The 12,480-nt window shown below is 38.5% G+C and overlaps 4 protein-coding genes and 1 non-coding gene across 7 annotated transcripts; 1 reads left to right on the plus strand and 4 right to left on the minus strand.

The window, feature by feature from the left end:
- Nucleotides 1-6: 6 nt before the first annotated feature.
- Nucleotides 7-5,077, minus strand: LOC9318733. 2 transcript variants are annotated; one of them, XM_021030830.1, is made up of 7 exons: nt 4,648-5,077; nt 4,514-4,555; nt 4,398-4,439; nt 4,220-4,303; nt 4,062-4,149; nt 3,870-3,967; nt 7-232 (listed from the first exon to the last, which is right to left on the minus strand). In XM_021030830.1, exons 1-7 carry the CDS (start codon nt 4,909-4,911, stop codon nt 212-214), a joined length of 639 nt encoding a protein of 212 aa, XP_020886489.1. In that variant the 5' UTR covers nt 4,912-5,077; the 3' UTR covers nt 7-211. The 2 variants fall into 2 exon arrangements, with proteins under 2 accessions (XP_020886489.1, XP_020886488.1); XM_021030829.1 differs by lacking the exon at nt 7-232 and adding an exon at nt 3,498-3,778.
- LOC110229829 lies at nt 408-1,310 on the minus strand. Of its 2 annotated transcripts, none has more exons than XR_002333198.1 (4): nt 1,088-1,310; nt 894-995; nt 772-812; nt 408-597 (listed from the first exon to the last, which is right to left on the minus strand). XR_002333198.1 is itself a non-coding variant. In XM_021030831.1 (4 exons), the coding sequence occupies exons 1-4, from the start codon at nt 1,268-1,270 to the stop codon at nt 562-564; spliced, it is 357 nt and encodes a 118-aa protein (XP_020886490.1). In that variant the 5' UTR covers nt 1,271-1,310; the 3' UTR covers nt 408-561. The 2 variants fall into 2 exon arrangements, 1 of the variants encoding a protein (XP_020886490.1); XM_021030831.1 differs by having other exon boundaries at nt 1,093-1,310.
- Nucleotides 5,078-5,123: 46 nt separating the features above from the next.
- Nucleotides 5,124-8,122, minus strand: LOC9320859 (serine carboxypeptidase-like 49). The gene is made up of 9 exons (XM_021030827.1): nt 7,588-8,122; nt 7,193-7,361; nt 6,972-7,091; nt 6,636-6,779; nt 6,411-6,561; nt 6,236-6,324; nt 5,803-6,061; nt 5,579-5,712; nt 5,124-5,472 (listed from the first exon to the last, which is right to left on the minus strand). Exons 1-9 carry the CDS (start codon nt 7,926-7,928, stop codon nt 5,326-5,328), a joined length of 1,554 nt encoding a protein of 517 aa, XP_020886486.1. The 5' UTR covers nt 7,929-8,122; the 3' UTR covers nt 5,124-5,325.
- A 102-nt stretch (nt 8,123-8,224) lies between these two features.
- TRNAY-GUA lies at nt 8,225-8,314 on the minus strand. Its single transcript is given in 2 exon segments — nt 8,225-8,260; nt 8,278-8,314. It is a non-coding gene; the product is annotated as a tRNA-Tyr (tRNA).
- A 548-nt stretch (nt 8,315-8,862) lies between these two features.
- On the plus strand, nt 8,863-12,394 carry LOC9320860 (uncharacterized protein ycf45). Its single transcript, XM_002882621.2, has 9 exons — nt 8,863-9,657; nt 9,831-10,045; nt 10,136-10,286; nt 10,375-10,566; nt 10,652-10,814; nt 10,901-11,145; nt 11,270-11,446; nt 11,541-11,705; nt 11,874-12,394. Exons 1-9 carry the CDS (start codon nt 9,169-9,171, stop codon nt 12,141-12,143), a joined length of 2,067 nt encoding a protein of 688 aa, XP_002882667.1. The 5' UTR covers nt 8,863-9,168; the 3' UTR covers nt 12,144-12,394.
- Nucleotides 12,395-12,480: the final 86 nt, after the last annotated feature.

The raw sequence follows: 12,480 nt of genomic DNA on the forward strand, positions 1-12,480 counted from the left end.
GGTATGTGTCCAAGTGACCTTTTCACTAGGATAAGGGAACTTGTGTCAGTTCTTAATTTGATCATTGCATTCTTGTGCATCTTACTTTTTCATTGGAAGACTACACTCTTGTACAATATACTGTGGGTAATGCAAAAAACTTTAAAAGAGTCATGTTGCAGAAACCTCAAGAATTTCAAAGCTGTCCTGCTGTCTTCTTCGTTCAAAACTTTCAGCTGGAACCGCTCCCGGTCTGCATAGAGAACAAGTGTTTCATTGTTTTATTCATATCAAGATTCAAGACCATAGCTGACTTTGCTGCATATTAAAGGCAAAGTATATGTAGAAGAAGTAAAATAAATCAGAGAAAGAAACATTATATAGTTTGGTTTATGGATCTTGAAAAAACGAATTATGATATCAAGAGATTGTTAACCATAAGCCGAAGCATCAATAATAATCAGAAATCACACATTCGAACAAAAGCAAAGGCAAATTGATTGTATTGGAGAGAAATAAAAAGGTACACACACATTTCTTATTTTGAAATTCTTCAGATCAAACACACAAACATATCTTATTTTAATTCTTCAGATCCTGCTTCTTCTTCTTCTTCACCTGCAAATCGGAGAAAAACACATTCAAGTTTAGTGTTTGGTTTTACGATAAAACAGTAATGTCTTATCCCAAATGTTATCTAGAAAACCCAGTAATGTTATATCCCAAATGTTATTTCGAAAACCTTATATACCAAATGTTATATATATCCTAAAAGAAACAATGAATTCATACCTGTCTCGCCTGTTCGAGAGCATTGTGTAATTGAATAGACTCTAAGGTATGAAAAAAAAAAATTAAGGAATAATGAATGAATAATCTCTCCACCGATAATAAACGGATAATCACAAGATTACCCCAAGCAAGGTAGCCCATACTTCCACAGGATAAATATCCCCAGAGAAGAAGCATCTGTTTCTTCATATTCCTGACCTCCACCAATACTTTCGTCTCTACATCTACAATCACAGATAACAAAAACAACAAAACATTTTTAGAAAAAAAAAAAATATGATAGATTTTATGCGGAATCAGAGCTTTTGATCCTAACTTTACCGGATGTAGAGAAATTGCGGCGAGAGAGAAGCCCTCTCCCTCGGTGTGATGCCAGCGCAGTGACAGATCTCAGGTGACTCAACCGCGACATAGTCGGCACAACCGCGAAAATACCTTCCTTTTTCTCGTGCGCTTTATTATTATTAGTATTCTCTTCCGTGCTACGCACGGATATCATTATATTTATTAAAACAAATCTTTTAAAATTAAGTATATATTTTGATTGAATATATTTTGTAAAACTCGTCTCCAAACAGAGGTGCTTTTATGATTGCGAAGAGTGTGATTGATGATTGAAGGCTTCAATCCTATGTTGCGGTTGGTTCTCCTTCTTGGTTGGAAGGTATTTTCGCAGAGGAAAAGTCGTTTACCTCTGATTGAATTTGAGTTTTTGGATGATTTGGCTAAGTTGTTTGGAGCTCATTCTTTTGTTTAGGCATTTACTTAGTTGTTAAATGGCCTTGTTGTTTGTGTCTCGAGACTGGAGTTGTGGTGCTCACTTTCTCAGTAGTTCTTTTTGAGTTTTAGTTTGTAATGTTCGTTATCCCATATATATAATATCAGTTGACAAAAAAAGATTGAATGTATGTCCACTAAAAATATAAACTTAACAAAAAAATTGTAAAAATATGAAGATGATGTAAATAAAATTATATATTTTGATAATATAAAAGATATGAAAATTTGTAAAATCTAACTTATAAATAGGAAAAAGAAAATCCTAATTGTCTTACTCTAAAGAAAAAAATTGCATTTCTTATTTTGGAATTCTTCAGATCAAAGACACAAACATATCTTATTTTAATTCATCAGATCAGGCTGCGCCTGCTTCTTCTTCTTCAACTGCAAATCAGAGAAAAACACATTCAAGTTTAGTGTTTGGTTTTTCAATAACCCAGTAATGTTTTATCCCAAATGGTCACAATGTCAAACAATCGCTTATTTTTTTTTACCTTTTTCCAGCTCCTCCTTAACTAACTTCTCCCTATGCGCTGATACCAGATCGTGAAGGTGAAGATATGCTAAATCGAAATTTTTATCGACGAAAATTTAAGCATCATTATATTCAAGAAAATAAATATTAAGATCGTAAAAACAATTCTTTCAGTCTCTCTATTAGAATATATATATATATATATATATACCTATTAGATATCCCGCAGTCAGTCTTCCAACTGGTTTGGAAAGTTTGCGAAATCTCTCCATCATTCCTTAACAAAAGATTTTTAGAAAAAATATTAATATGATAAGATTTTATGAGGAATCAGAGCTTTTGATCTTAACTTTACCTTTGCTAACGGCGGATGTAGAGAAACTGCGGCGAGAGAGAAGCCCTCTCCCTCCGCGTGATGCCAGCGCAGAGACATATCTCAACGGCGACATAGTCGGCACAATTGTTATTAGTATAGCCTTAGCTTAGGGGTGTTCAATAGGCTATAATTTCTTTAATCTCTATCCTGTTGGGCCTTGGGCCGAATCGTTTTCGGGCTTGTAAAAATTGCGGTTCCTAATACGATTGTTTTTAAGTACTGAACTGTAACCAATTGTATCATTCTAAAATTTACATACATACTTGATCTATGTATGCCGCTGATCAAACATACGTATAAGCAAAGCAAAGCATGGATGATGATGAGCTAATGCATTTATTCTATCGATGTCTCTGTGTACTAAAACAACAACTATGGTTTATATCAAAAACTTGTGCATTTCTCTTTCACGCTATATATCCCAGATTCCCCCTCACCGCTTCTTATTCATCACCCAAGAACCACTGAGACTTCACAATTGAAAATAGCTGTATGAATTTCTTTTTGTTTTCTTTTTTTTTTTGTCATTTTCTTGTTTATCAAAGATGGCAAAATTGCTTATTTTCCTGCCAAGGCACAAGTATGCACAGAGACACTAGCCGAATGCCATGGCAAGCAGAACCCACAGTTCTTGGAAGCCGCCATTCAAGTTGACTTAATTCAGAGCCAATTCTTCATTAAGATGCTTCTGCACTTCTTCCAGAACAAATTTCTCCTGGATTAGGTAAAGCCAAACTTCAAGTGGTTACTTGGTTCTACAACACATTCCAAACTCCATCTCTTTAGCAACAAGCTCTTCAGATAGTTCCTGGATTAACTGCCTGATAGATTCACGCTGATTAACTAGCTCATTGGTCTGCTGCTCAATCAGATTTAGTTCTTCCTCCAATTTTTCAGATTTCGAGTTGATCGTTTTACCACAAACTGACACACTGTTGTTTAATATATCATTCTTGATGGATTTTCTCACATATCCCAAACTCTTGATTTTTAGAGTACACTCTTAAGCAACAATCCATTGTATCTCTGCAATTTATTGAGTTATAATATAGTTCAATCATTTTCAGGTATGTGAATTTTGAAACAACTCCAATCAGAGAAAAACATATTGAGCTGGTTTTGTCTTCATTTTAGATTTGTTTGATGACTCTGGATATTTGTCCAAGTGACCTTTTCACTAGGATAAGGGAACTTGTGTCGGTTCATAATTTGATGATTGCATTCTTGTGCATCTCATTTGAAGACTACACTCTTGTACAATATACTTTGGGTAATGCAAAAAAACTTTTTAGAGTCATGTTGCAGAAACCTGAAGACTTTTAAAGCTGTCCTGCTGTCTTCCTCACTCAAAAATTTCAGCTGGAACCGCTCCCGGTCTGCATAGAGAACAAGTGTTTCATTGTTTTATGCATATCAAGATTCAAGACCATAGCTGACTTTGCTGCAACATTTTCAAGATTGACTAACCAATAACTCATGATCTCCCATGATTTCTTCAATTAACTCAAAGATAGGTTTATCAGCACTGTTCGGAACCATAGCTGCAAACACAACTGGTTCCAGCCCTGCATTTGATCCACCAGTTTTTTAAAACGACATGCGTTAGAGTCTTCCTTTTATTGTCCTAAGTTTCATTTTGAATATGTATTTTGTAGGTACCAGTTTCTGGAAATGCATCAATGAACATCATCATCTCCTCTCCTGTCAAACCAGATAAAAAGCAGATCCGAGGCAGCGACTTCGCGACCTGTATGGGCGGATCTATATATGTAAGAAACAACACAAAAGTACCTGAATGGAAATTGAAAGCCACATACATTCACTCTGTTCAGGTCAGGCTGTTTTGTGTTAACTGCTTCCCATAACGAGCGTGGGATCATATCTTCTGTACAGAAAACAATCTGGAGTCCAAACAGCAAGCAACATAAGGTTTTATGAAATCTCGAAAAGTTTCAGGATCTTGCAAGAGTCAGAGAGAGGGAGAATTCAGATAACCTCCATGAATTCGCCATCAAGTTCCTTCAGAAGCTCCTGTATCTGCATTAAAAGACGATGGATTAATCCAATGACTCAAAAAGCTTTGCCAAGTGTGATTTCCATCTATATATCACCTTTTGTGCTTCATGAAGTTGAAGGCCAAGCAACAGCAAAACCTGCAAATAAAAAGATAGAATCAAAGTGTTTGTTATCATTATAGACTATCTATCAACAGTAAACAAAGATTAAAAGGGTGAAAAAAACTGACTGGAGGGCCGAATCGAGGATCTTGAGGATCTAAAGGTACAAACTTGGAGTCTTCCTCAAGTGTCTGTGGAATCTCTTGAGCTGAATTTCTAACACATGGCTTTTGCTGCTTAAGCTTTGTGTTTGTGTGGTGAGGTTTGTTCTTTGTCCATAACAAAGAAGAGGTAGCGAGGCCAAAGATGCGAGAACAGCTTACTAAGTACGTATATGAAGATGATGAAGAAGTTGGCCTTGAGATTGCAGACCCCAACGAAGAAATCGACATTGCTCCTTGTCTCCTAATCTCATCTCTATCTTGCTTGTTAGATAAAATCGTTCCTGGAGCCAATCATGTTTTGCCATGTGTCATGTACAGAAACCGCATCAAAACCAGTTTATTAACTTGCAAGTCTACCGCAGTTTTATTTTTGTATAACGACTTCTTTAAGTTTTGTTTTATACATTTCGATATTTCGGAAACCAACATAGAAAACACACTTCGTGGTAATTACTTTTTCCTTTTAGAATATGTTTTTGGTGTCAGGAGAGTTTGATTTTATAACGGAATTGGGGAACCCCTACATATACTGTATCTTTCTTATGACAATATGAGATCAAATTACAGAAGGAAACGTCAATTGCTCACACATTGTTTTATGTTTGCTGCTTTTGGTTTTCACGGAACGCAAAGAAGATGGGATCACATCTGAGCAACCAGTTCCTCTCCTCCCTGAGCAGCCACAGTAACAGTAGCATCTTCGATAAGCGAATTCTCCATCCATCGCTTCAGCATTTTCAATGCAGCTTTTGGCTGGTCCATTGGAACCATGTGTCCTGCATCTCGCACCTGTATTTTCATGTTTAAATCACCAAACCTTTTGTTGTTGTTACTTACTATGAGATAACCAGCAGAACCAAAGAAAGACTGTTGTTATTATGTAAGAAAAGCCGACCTTGAGGAAACTGAGTTGTTCATAAGTCTTTAACAAGCCTGCTTCTTTGCCATCCACCATAAATGGAACTTGTTCAGCCGCCCCAAAGTTCGTTTTCCCTGACCACTCCATTGCATTCACCCACCTCGAGTTACCTGCTCCAATTTTGTTTCACTCAACCGTTCAATTCTATCTATTTCATTATCTTCATGTCTGGATTTGATTATCTATGTTTTGGAACTTACCGAGCCAGTTGCAGATCAGATCATATTCTCCAGCATACACAAGGAGGCTGATTCCATCTTCCAAGAGTGTGGGAATTCCAACCTCGAGATTCCTCATCCAATCTACAAGCATTGCCTGATAGACTGAAGTACTGCAGGAGACAAACTCTATGTCCCCAACACCAAGCGACTTCCTCACAGATTGCAGATTCAAAAATTTCTCCATGTTTGAGAAATCGTAGCACAAACTTCCCACGCACTTCTTCCTGATGTCGTAATACTACACAAGAAAATGCGTTGTTACTCTTATGAGTTATCCCTTACTTCAAATGCAGAAATATTAAACACAATTTTTTTCTACAAGTGAGGATAGAAATGGTTTGCCAGAAAGAATTTTATCTAGCAATTGCCCTGTGTTTGATGCAATAAAATTGAACAGTTCTTTTGTACTTACGTTTACTCCACCAGCATGACTCATTACACCACTGAACAAGGAGTTGCAAACAAGATATGATGCCAAACAAGAAGTTGTGCCATCAGTTCCTGGAAAAACAAAAACAAGGATTCAGGATTCATCAAACACAGGGCAATTTTAAAGATAAATTGATAAGGAATAGAGGAGTAAGTACCACAAAGCTTAATTGATAATTCACACAGTGGGACAATCTTTTCTAAACGATCATGCTCTTTTTGCGTGATTAAACCCATTTCCAAAGCGTAGTCAGGATAGGCTGGGTATTGGAGTGCAGGATCTGTAAGCCCATTTCCAATGGCGAATCCCTGCAAGGTTATACTTGTGAGCACTACAAACTTCCATTAACACCTTAAGAGAGAAACAAGAAATAGTCACATGCCTTTAGGTTGATATGAACTCCCTCATTAGCCTTGTTTCCTTTATGGACTCGGGCAGCAAGAGCCGGAATATAATGCCCAGCATATGACTCTCCAGTAATGTAAAAGTCGTTTTTTGCCAACTTAGGGTGCTCTGCGAAGAAAGCCTGAGGTAAACATCAGCAAACATAATCAAGATCTTGTTACAGCTAAGCAAACATAGGCAGATTCCCATTTTTTGAAACTCAAGAAAACGAAAACAGTCTAAGTGTCTAACAGAGGTGTTTATCCAATTCATAGTTTGAAAGCAGAAAAGTGAAGAAGAAAAAGGAATTGAAGAGAAGATCCAGTGACCAAACCTGTAGAAAATCATAAAGATCATTGCTAACTCCAGTTTCGTCGTGACGGATATCACTTTTATCTGTCGTGTAGCTGAAACCAGTTCCAACAGGCTGATCAACATATAGAAGATTGGAAACCTGCAAGACAAATTCTCAATCAACTCTCATGTGCAAAAATAGAGAGCATTAAGGCGGTTTGGGAAATCGTTAACAAGGATTATAATAGAAAGTAATTATACCTGATCCCATCCATACTCATTCCAAGCAAGAGACATGTTACTAGTGATCTTGAAAGGACCGTTCTCATAGAACATAGCCAACTCACTGCTGCATCCAGGCCCTCCCGTCAACCAAATCACAACAGGAGCATCCTTCTTGTTGCGTGATTCGAAGAAGAAGTAGAACATGCTAACACACACCAAGCGAACAAGTAAAAAACAAAGCAAATCAACAGTACTTTGAGATTCTAATTAGAAAAAACGTCACCAAAAGTTCAATGTTCAAATCAAACTAAAACACAACCTAGTCAAGAGCTAGCTGCAAATTGTAAACGAACCATAACAAATCAGATGCTGAATCTTCGCGAACACAAATGTACAGATGCATAAACCAAAATCTAGAGTTAGATATAAACCTTGCGCCACGAGATTTTGGGAGCTTGTAATAACCAGCATGATGACCTAAATCTTCGACAGTTGCGCCACCATTATCGGCAAGTATATTCGGGAATACGAACTTCCGTTCAACAATCCCCGATCCCTCCGCGGCAGTGAGAGGCAAATCAGCGACATCGATCACATTCAGATCCTGCTGCGGGAAAAGGTTTAGCTCCCGGATCAGCTTCTCCGCGCGCGTTGACGGCAAGTTTGATCTCTCAAAGGTGCGATCGTTCAAGAGAAACGATGAAGACGGATACGTTGAAGCGATGAAGACGACGAAATGCAAAAGAAAGCTGAGAAAAGTTAGTTTCTCCATTTTTTTTTCCAACTGTGCTTCTATTTTTTTTCCTTTTTCGAGATTGTATACAACAATTTGGGGGAGAAGAGAAGGTACACGTGGCAGGAAATATCACAGAAAGATCTTCTGATACGTGCCCGAGAAAGTTGGGGCTATTTTGCGAAATTTGAGAAATAGTGGGTGAATCTGTTACGTTACAATAAAGATAACGTCAGGCGTTGTGATCGACGGTTAGGCACGCGAGTTGAATGTGAAGCAAAAGATGGATGAGTGTGGGTCCCACATAATTTAAAAGTGAAAGAAAATATAAAAAATCCGACCTGCCGGAATCGAACCAGCGACCTAAAGATTTCTTTGGGATAACCCACTACAGTCTTCCGCTCTACCAACTGAGCTAAGGTCGGTTTGCTATTCTTGTTACGTTTATACCTATATATTAATTATTTAACAAAAAATTTTATGGGCCTCACGTGGACGTAAACCCTTAATTTTTTTAGTGAATATCACGTGGGTTTCTGGATGGACCAGATTAGAAGGCCCAATCCTGAACTACTGTTGTAAAGCAACTTAAAGCCCATTCAGCTAAAAAACGAAGATGACTGAAGAAATTAAGGAACCGTCTTTATAGATTCACAATGTTTGGTTTGACCTTTATTTCATTTAATTTAGTCTGGTTTTTGTTTGGTTTAATTTAGTCAGCAATTTTGGTTCAAATCTCAATTTGCAGAGCAAAAAAGTTGACGAGTTTTTTTTCATCTGCCGTGGGAGAAACACGAACTCCGCCTTTGGGCTAAAATTGTCAAAGAGTTCCAAAGAAACAGGCAATAAACGGTAGCTTCTTTGTCAGACACGTGTCAACAAGATTGTCCAACTCTCCACGTGGCATCACCTGAACCAGTTGCTTAAACGGCTATGTTATCTTCTTTCCCTCCACAATGGACCCTACCTTGCTCTATACAGATGCAGTTTATGTGTAATTAGATGCTTTGATCCTTTGGAATCTTCCACTAGTTTCAGACTTTCAGTCTTCACGCATCATCATATTCCAAAAAATAAAAACAAATAATCAAAACGCTGTCGTTTCTTTCTGCTTCATAGCTCTTCTCCTCCGTAGCTTTTCCTTTTTAGCTTCTTCATTTCTCCCTTTCAGACATACGCAGTTACGCACACAGCAGTAGCTAAAACGAAAAAAAAAAACAGAATCTTTTATTTAATTCATTTTTTATTTAGATACATAATTAAATAATTAATTATCGAGATGAGGGCGTTGAACTCGCGGCTAGTTCTAATCGACATCAACAGCTCATGGCAAGCTTCCCGCCGGTTAATCTCAGCCACCGCAACCGCTTTTTCATCCGATTCCTCTTCCTCATTCCGTCGAACACGTGGTGCGCGTCAGAGAATCTCTTCATCGAAATCTCCGGCGTCGTCACCGTCTCCTGTACGGAGACCATCTGATGGATTCAGTTTCGATGTTCGGTCACCGTCAGCTGATTCGTCAAACTCTGCGTCGATCTCATCTCGGAAGTCACCGAAGATGGCTCCGCCTACGGTGGAGCTTGACGCTTTCCTCGAGATTCTTCCTCCGGCAACGAGGAAGGAGCTAGTTAAGCACGAGGCGATTGAGGAATTGATCGAAGTGGTGATGGATTTAGGGAGAAAGCCACTTGCTAGATTCCCTTCCGGCGATTGGGTGATCTCAGAGCAGCCTGTGACACACCAGGATCTGGAGCTTGCAGTATCAAAAGTATGTGTGTGTCTCTGATCTAACACATGCAACTAATTTCCCAAATGTTTTAGCTTATTGCAGTTCTTGAAGAGTGATAAGAATTGCTTCTACTGATTATGGTCTCTTCTGTGTTTGAATCAAAAGGTTTTGATGAATTTAAGCTGATAAGGAGATGAATGTTTTGAATTTAGGTTGGCGATTTTTCGGATGATAACCGATCGGGGATTGACAGATCCTTGCATCGTATAAGCGCTATACGTAATCGCAAACTGCAAGTAATTGGTCTAACATGTCGAGTGGGTCGTGTAGTATCTGGAAGTGCAGAAATTATAAGAGATTTGATAGAAGGAGGAGGATCCATCTTGGTCATAGGATCTCCTGGAGTTGGCAAAACAACTTTAATCAGGTACATCAGTTAGAACTTATAATGTGATGTTGTTTCTGTTAAACTGTGATTGATACATGGTATATGACAAGATTGGTTTGCTTTGTATAGAGAAATCGCACGGATGTTAGCTGATGAACACAGGAAACGTGTAGTGATTGTTGACACGTCAAATGAGATTGGAGGTGATGGTGATGTTCCTCATTCTGGAATTGGCCGTGCCAGGCGGATGCAAGTTCCAAATGTGAATTTACAGCACGATGTACGTCTCTCAACTCTATAACCTTGTAATAATATGGTGTAGGAAGGAATCAAAAGGATCTTGCTGTAGTAACAAGTTCTTCATGCAGGTTATGATTGAGGCCGTTGAGAATCATATGCCTGAGACAATCATCATTGACGAGATAGGAACTGAGCTTGAAGCTTTAGCTGCTAGCACTATTGCTCAACGAGGTGTTCAGCTTGTTGCAACTGCTCATGGGATGACTATAGACAACATAATCAAAAATCCTTCTTTGCAGATTCTTATTGGTGGAATTGAGGTATGACCTTAAACAACAACTTTTCTTCTTCTTTTTTGCTCTCTTGTTATCTGAGTCAGCCTTAATTTGAATTTATTTTACCCAGAGTGTGACTCTTGGTGATGAAGAAGCAAGGAAAAGAAAAGTGCAGAAGACAATTCTTGAAAGAAAAGGACCTCCCACATTTACTTGTGCTGTAGAGATGATATCGAGAACTGAGTGTCGTGTTCATCAAAGACTAGATGTCACCGTTGATGCTATACTAGCTGGTAAGTTAAAAGAGTTCCTCTCCTAATAGTGAAATTGAGTTAACAAATGGTAAAACCAAACCGAACAAAGTTCTTGGTTATTATAGGGAAATCCGCTCTATTTGAGATCCGTCAAATTCGTGGCGAAGACGATGTTCCTCATAAGTTAGTGACTCCCATTCCTTTGGAGAGAGTTGAAGAGGAGCCTGCACCATTGCTCAACAGAGATTTCGCAAGTGAAGTGCTGTCTGACGATGAAGATGAAGATTTTCTTCCCATTCGGTATAATAAGGCCAGCAGTAACACATACAAGAGCCCAAGAAGCTCACCGGTTCATGTTTATACTTACAATGTAAAGAACCTGATCTTTTCTTCCCGAATTTCTAAATGTGTCCTTTCTTCCTTGGAAAATTAGCTTGATCTTACACAGCCAAAGATACTAACAATAGATGTGGTATCCTCTGATTGTGTTCTAGGTCCTTGAAGCTGATCTCCTTCAAGTAGCCGAAGTTATGGGCCTAGACGACGAAATAGAAGTGACAGATGATGTTGGAGAAGCAGATGTCATACTAGCCTCAAGTTCTGAATTGAAACAAAATTCGTCGATCCGTCGTGTTGCCAAATTACACAAGCTACCGATATTTGTCATTAAGGTATCCTTCTTCTTGCATGGCTAATGATGATTCAGCGCATTCCTTTGTTTCGTTAATTTGATTCATTTCTTTCGTCATGTTTATTACCTTGCAGTCAACTACTATGGCTCAGATGGTGAAGGCAGTCCGAATGATCCTTGGAAGAGAATCATTTGGCTCTGCCCCTGAAAATATAGAGAAATCTTATGTTGATGATATCGAGATCAAAGATGATGCTCCCGAGAGCAAACCCAGTTTAGAAGAACTTGATGCCCTCGAGGTAACTCTCATCCCCCTCCTGTAAATATCTCATATCAGTCTTTTTGACCTACCAACTATTAGTTATAGCATTCCCATATCTCATGTTACAAAAGACTCAATACCGTGATTATAGATTATGGAGACCTGCGAGCATAACTACTGATACACCCATGTTTCTGAAACGCAGGAAGTCCGTCTAGCAATAGAATATATTGTAATCCCGGGAGGTGAACCAGTGGAGCTTCTTCCTAGACGGTCAGACATAATAGTTAGGCAGCTAGAGCTGGTGGAGAGTTACCAACTCGCAGTTGAGAACCTCGGCACTCACCTTAATCCGCGCCTTCAGATTCTTCCTCGCCGATCAACCAAGAAGACGTTGTCATCTTCATCCCCCCAAAAAGCAGCAGATGATAGCATGGGGACTACGGGTACTCGTCTTCCTTTCCTTAAGGATTGACATCTCTGACTTCGGCATATGGACTACAGTACATACTATATAAGTTGGAGACACTCTTGAACATTGTACATTTTACTGTAAGTCTTCGTAAATAAACTGTTTATATTGTTGGTCATTACTCATTTGCAATTTATGTACTACCAATGCAATGCTCTGTCTTCTTTACCCGAGGGGTAACTCTGTAACATTGAGGGTGAGAGTGAATCTGTAGATATATCCTTACCTCTTAATAAATAGAAATTTCACAGATAGTTCCATGTTTATTTTCTACGTACACCGGTACACTCGTGAAAATACAATTTGAAATGATGCTTAATTTCTGCTTCTGTGGGTTTAG

This window comes from Arabidopsis lyrata (genome assembly GCF_000004255.2).
Source record: "Arabidopsis lyrata subsp. lyrata unplaced genomic scaffold ARALYscaffold_3, whole genome shotgun sequence".
Lineage (NCBI taxonomy): Eukaryota > Viridiplantae > Streptophyta > Magnoliopsida > Brassicales > Brassicaceae > Arabidopsis > Arabidopsis lyrata.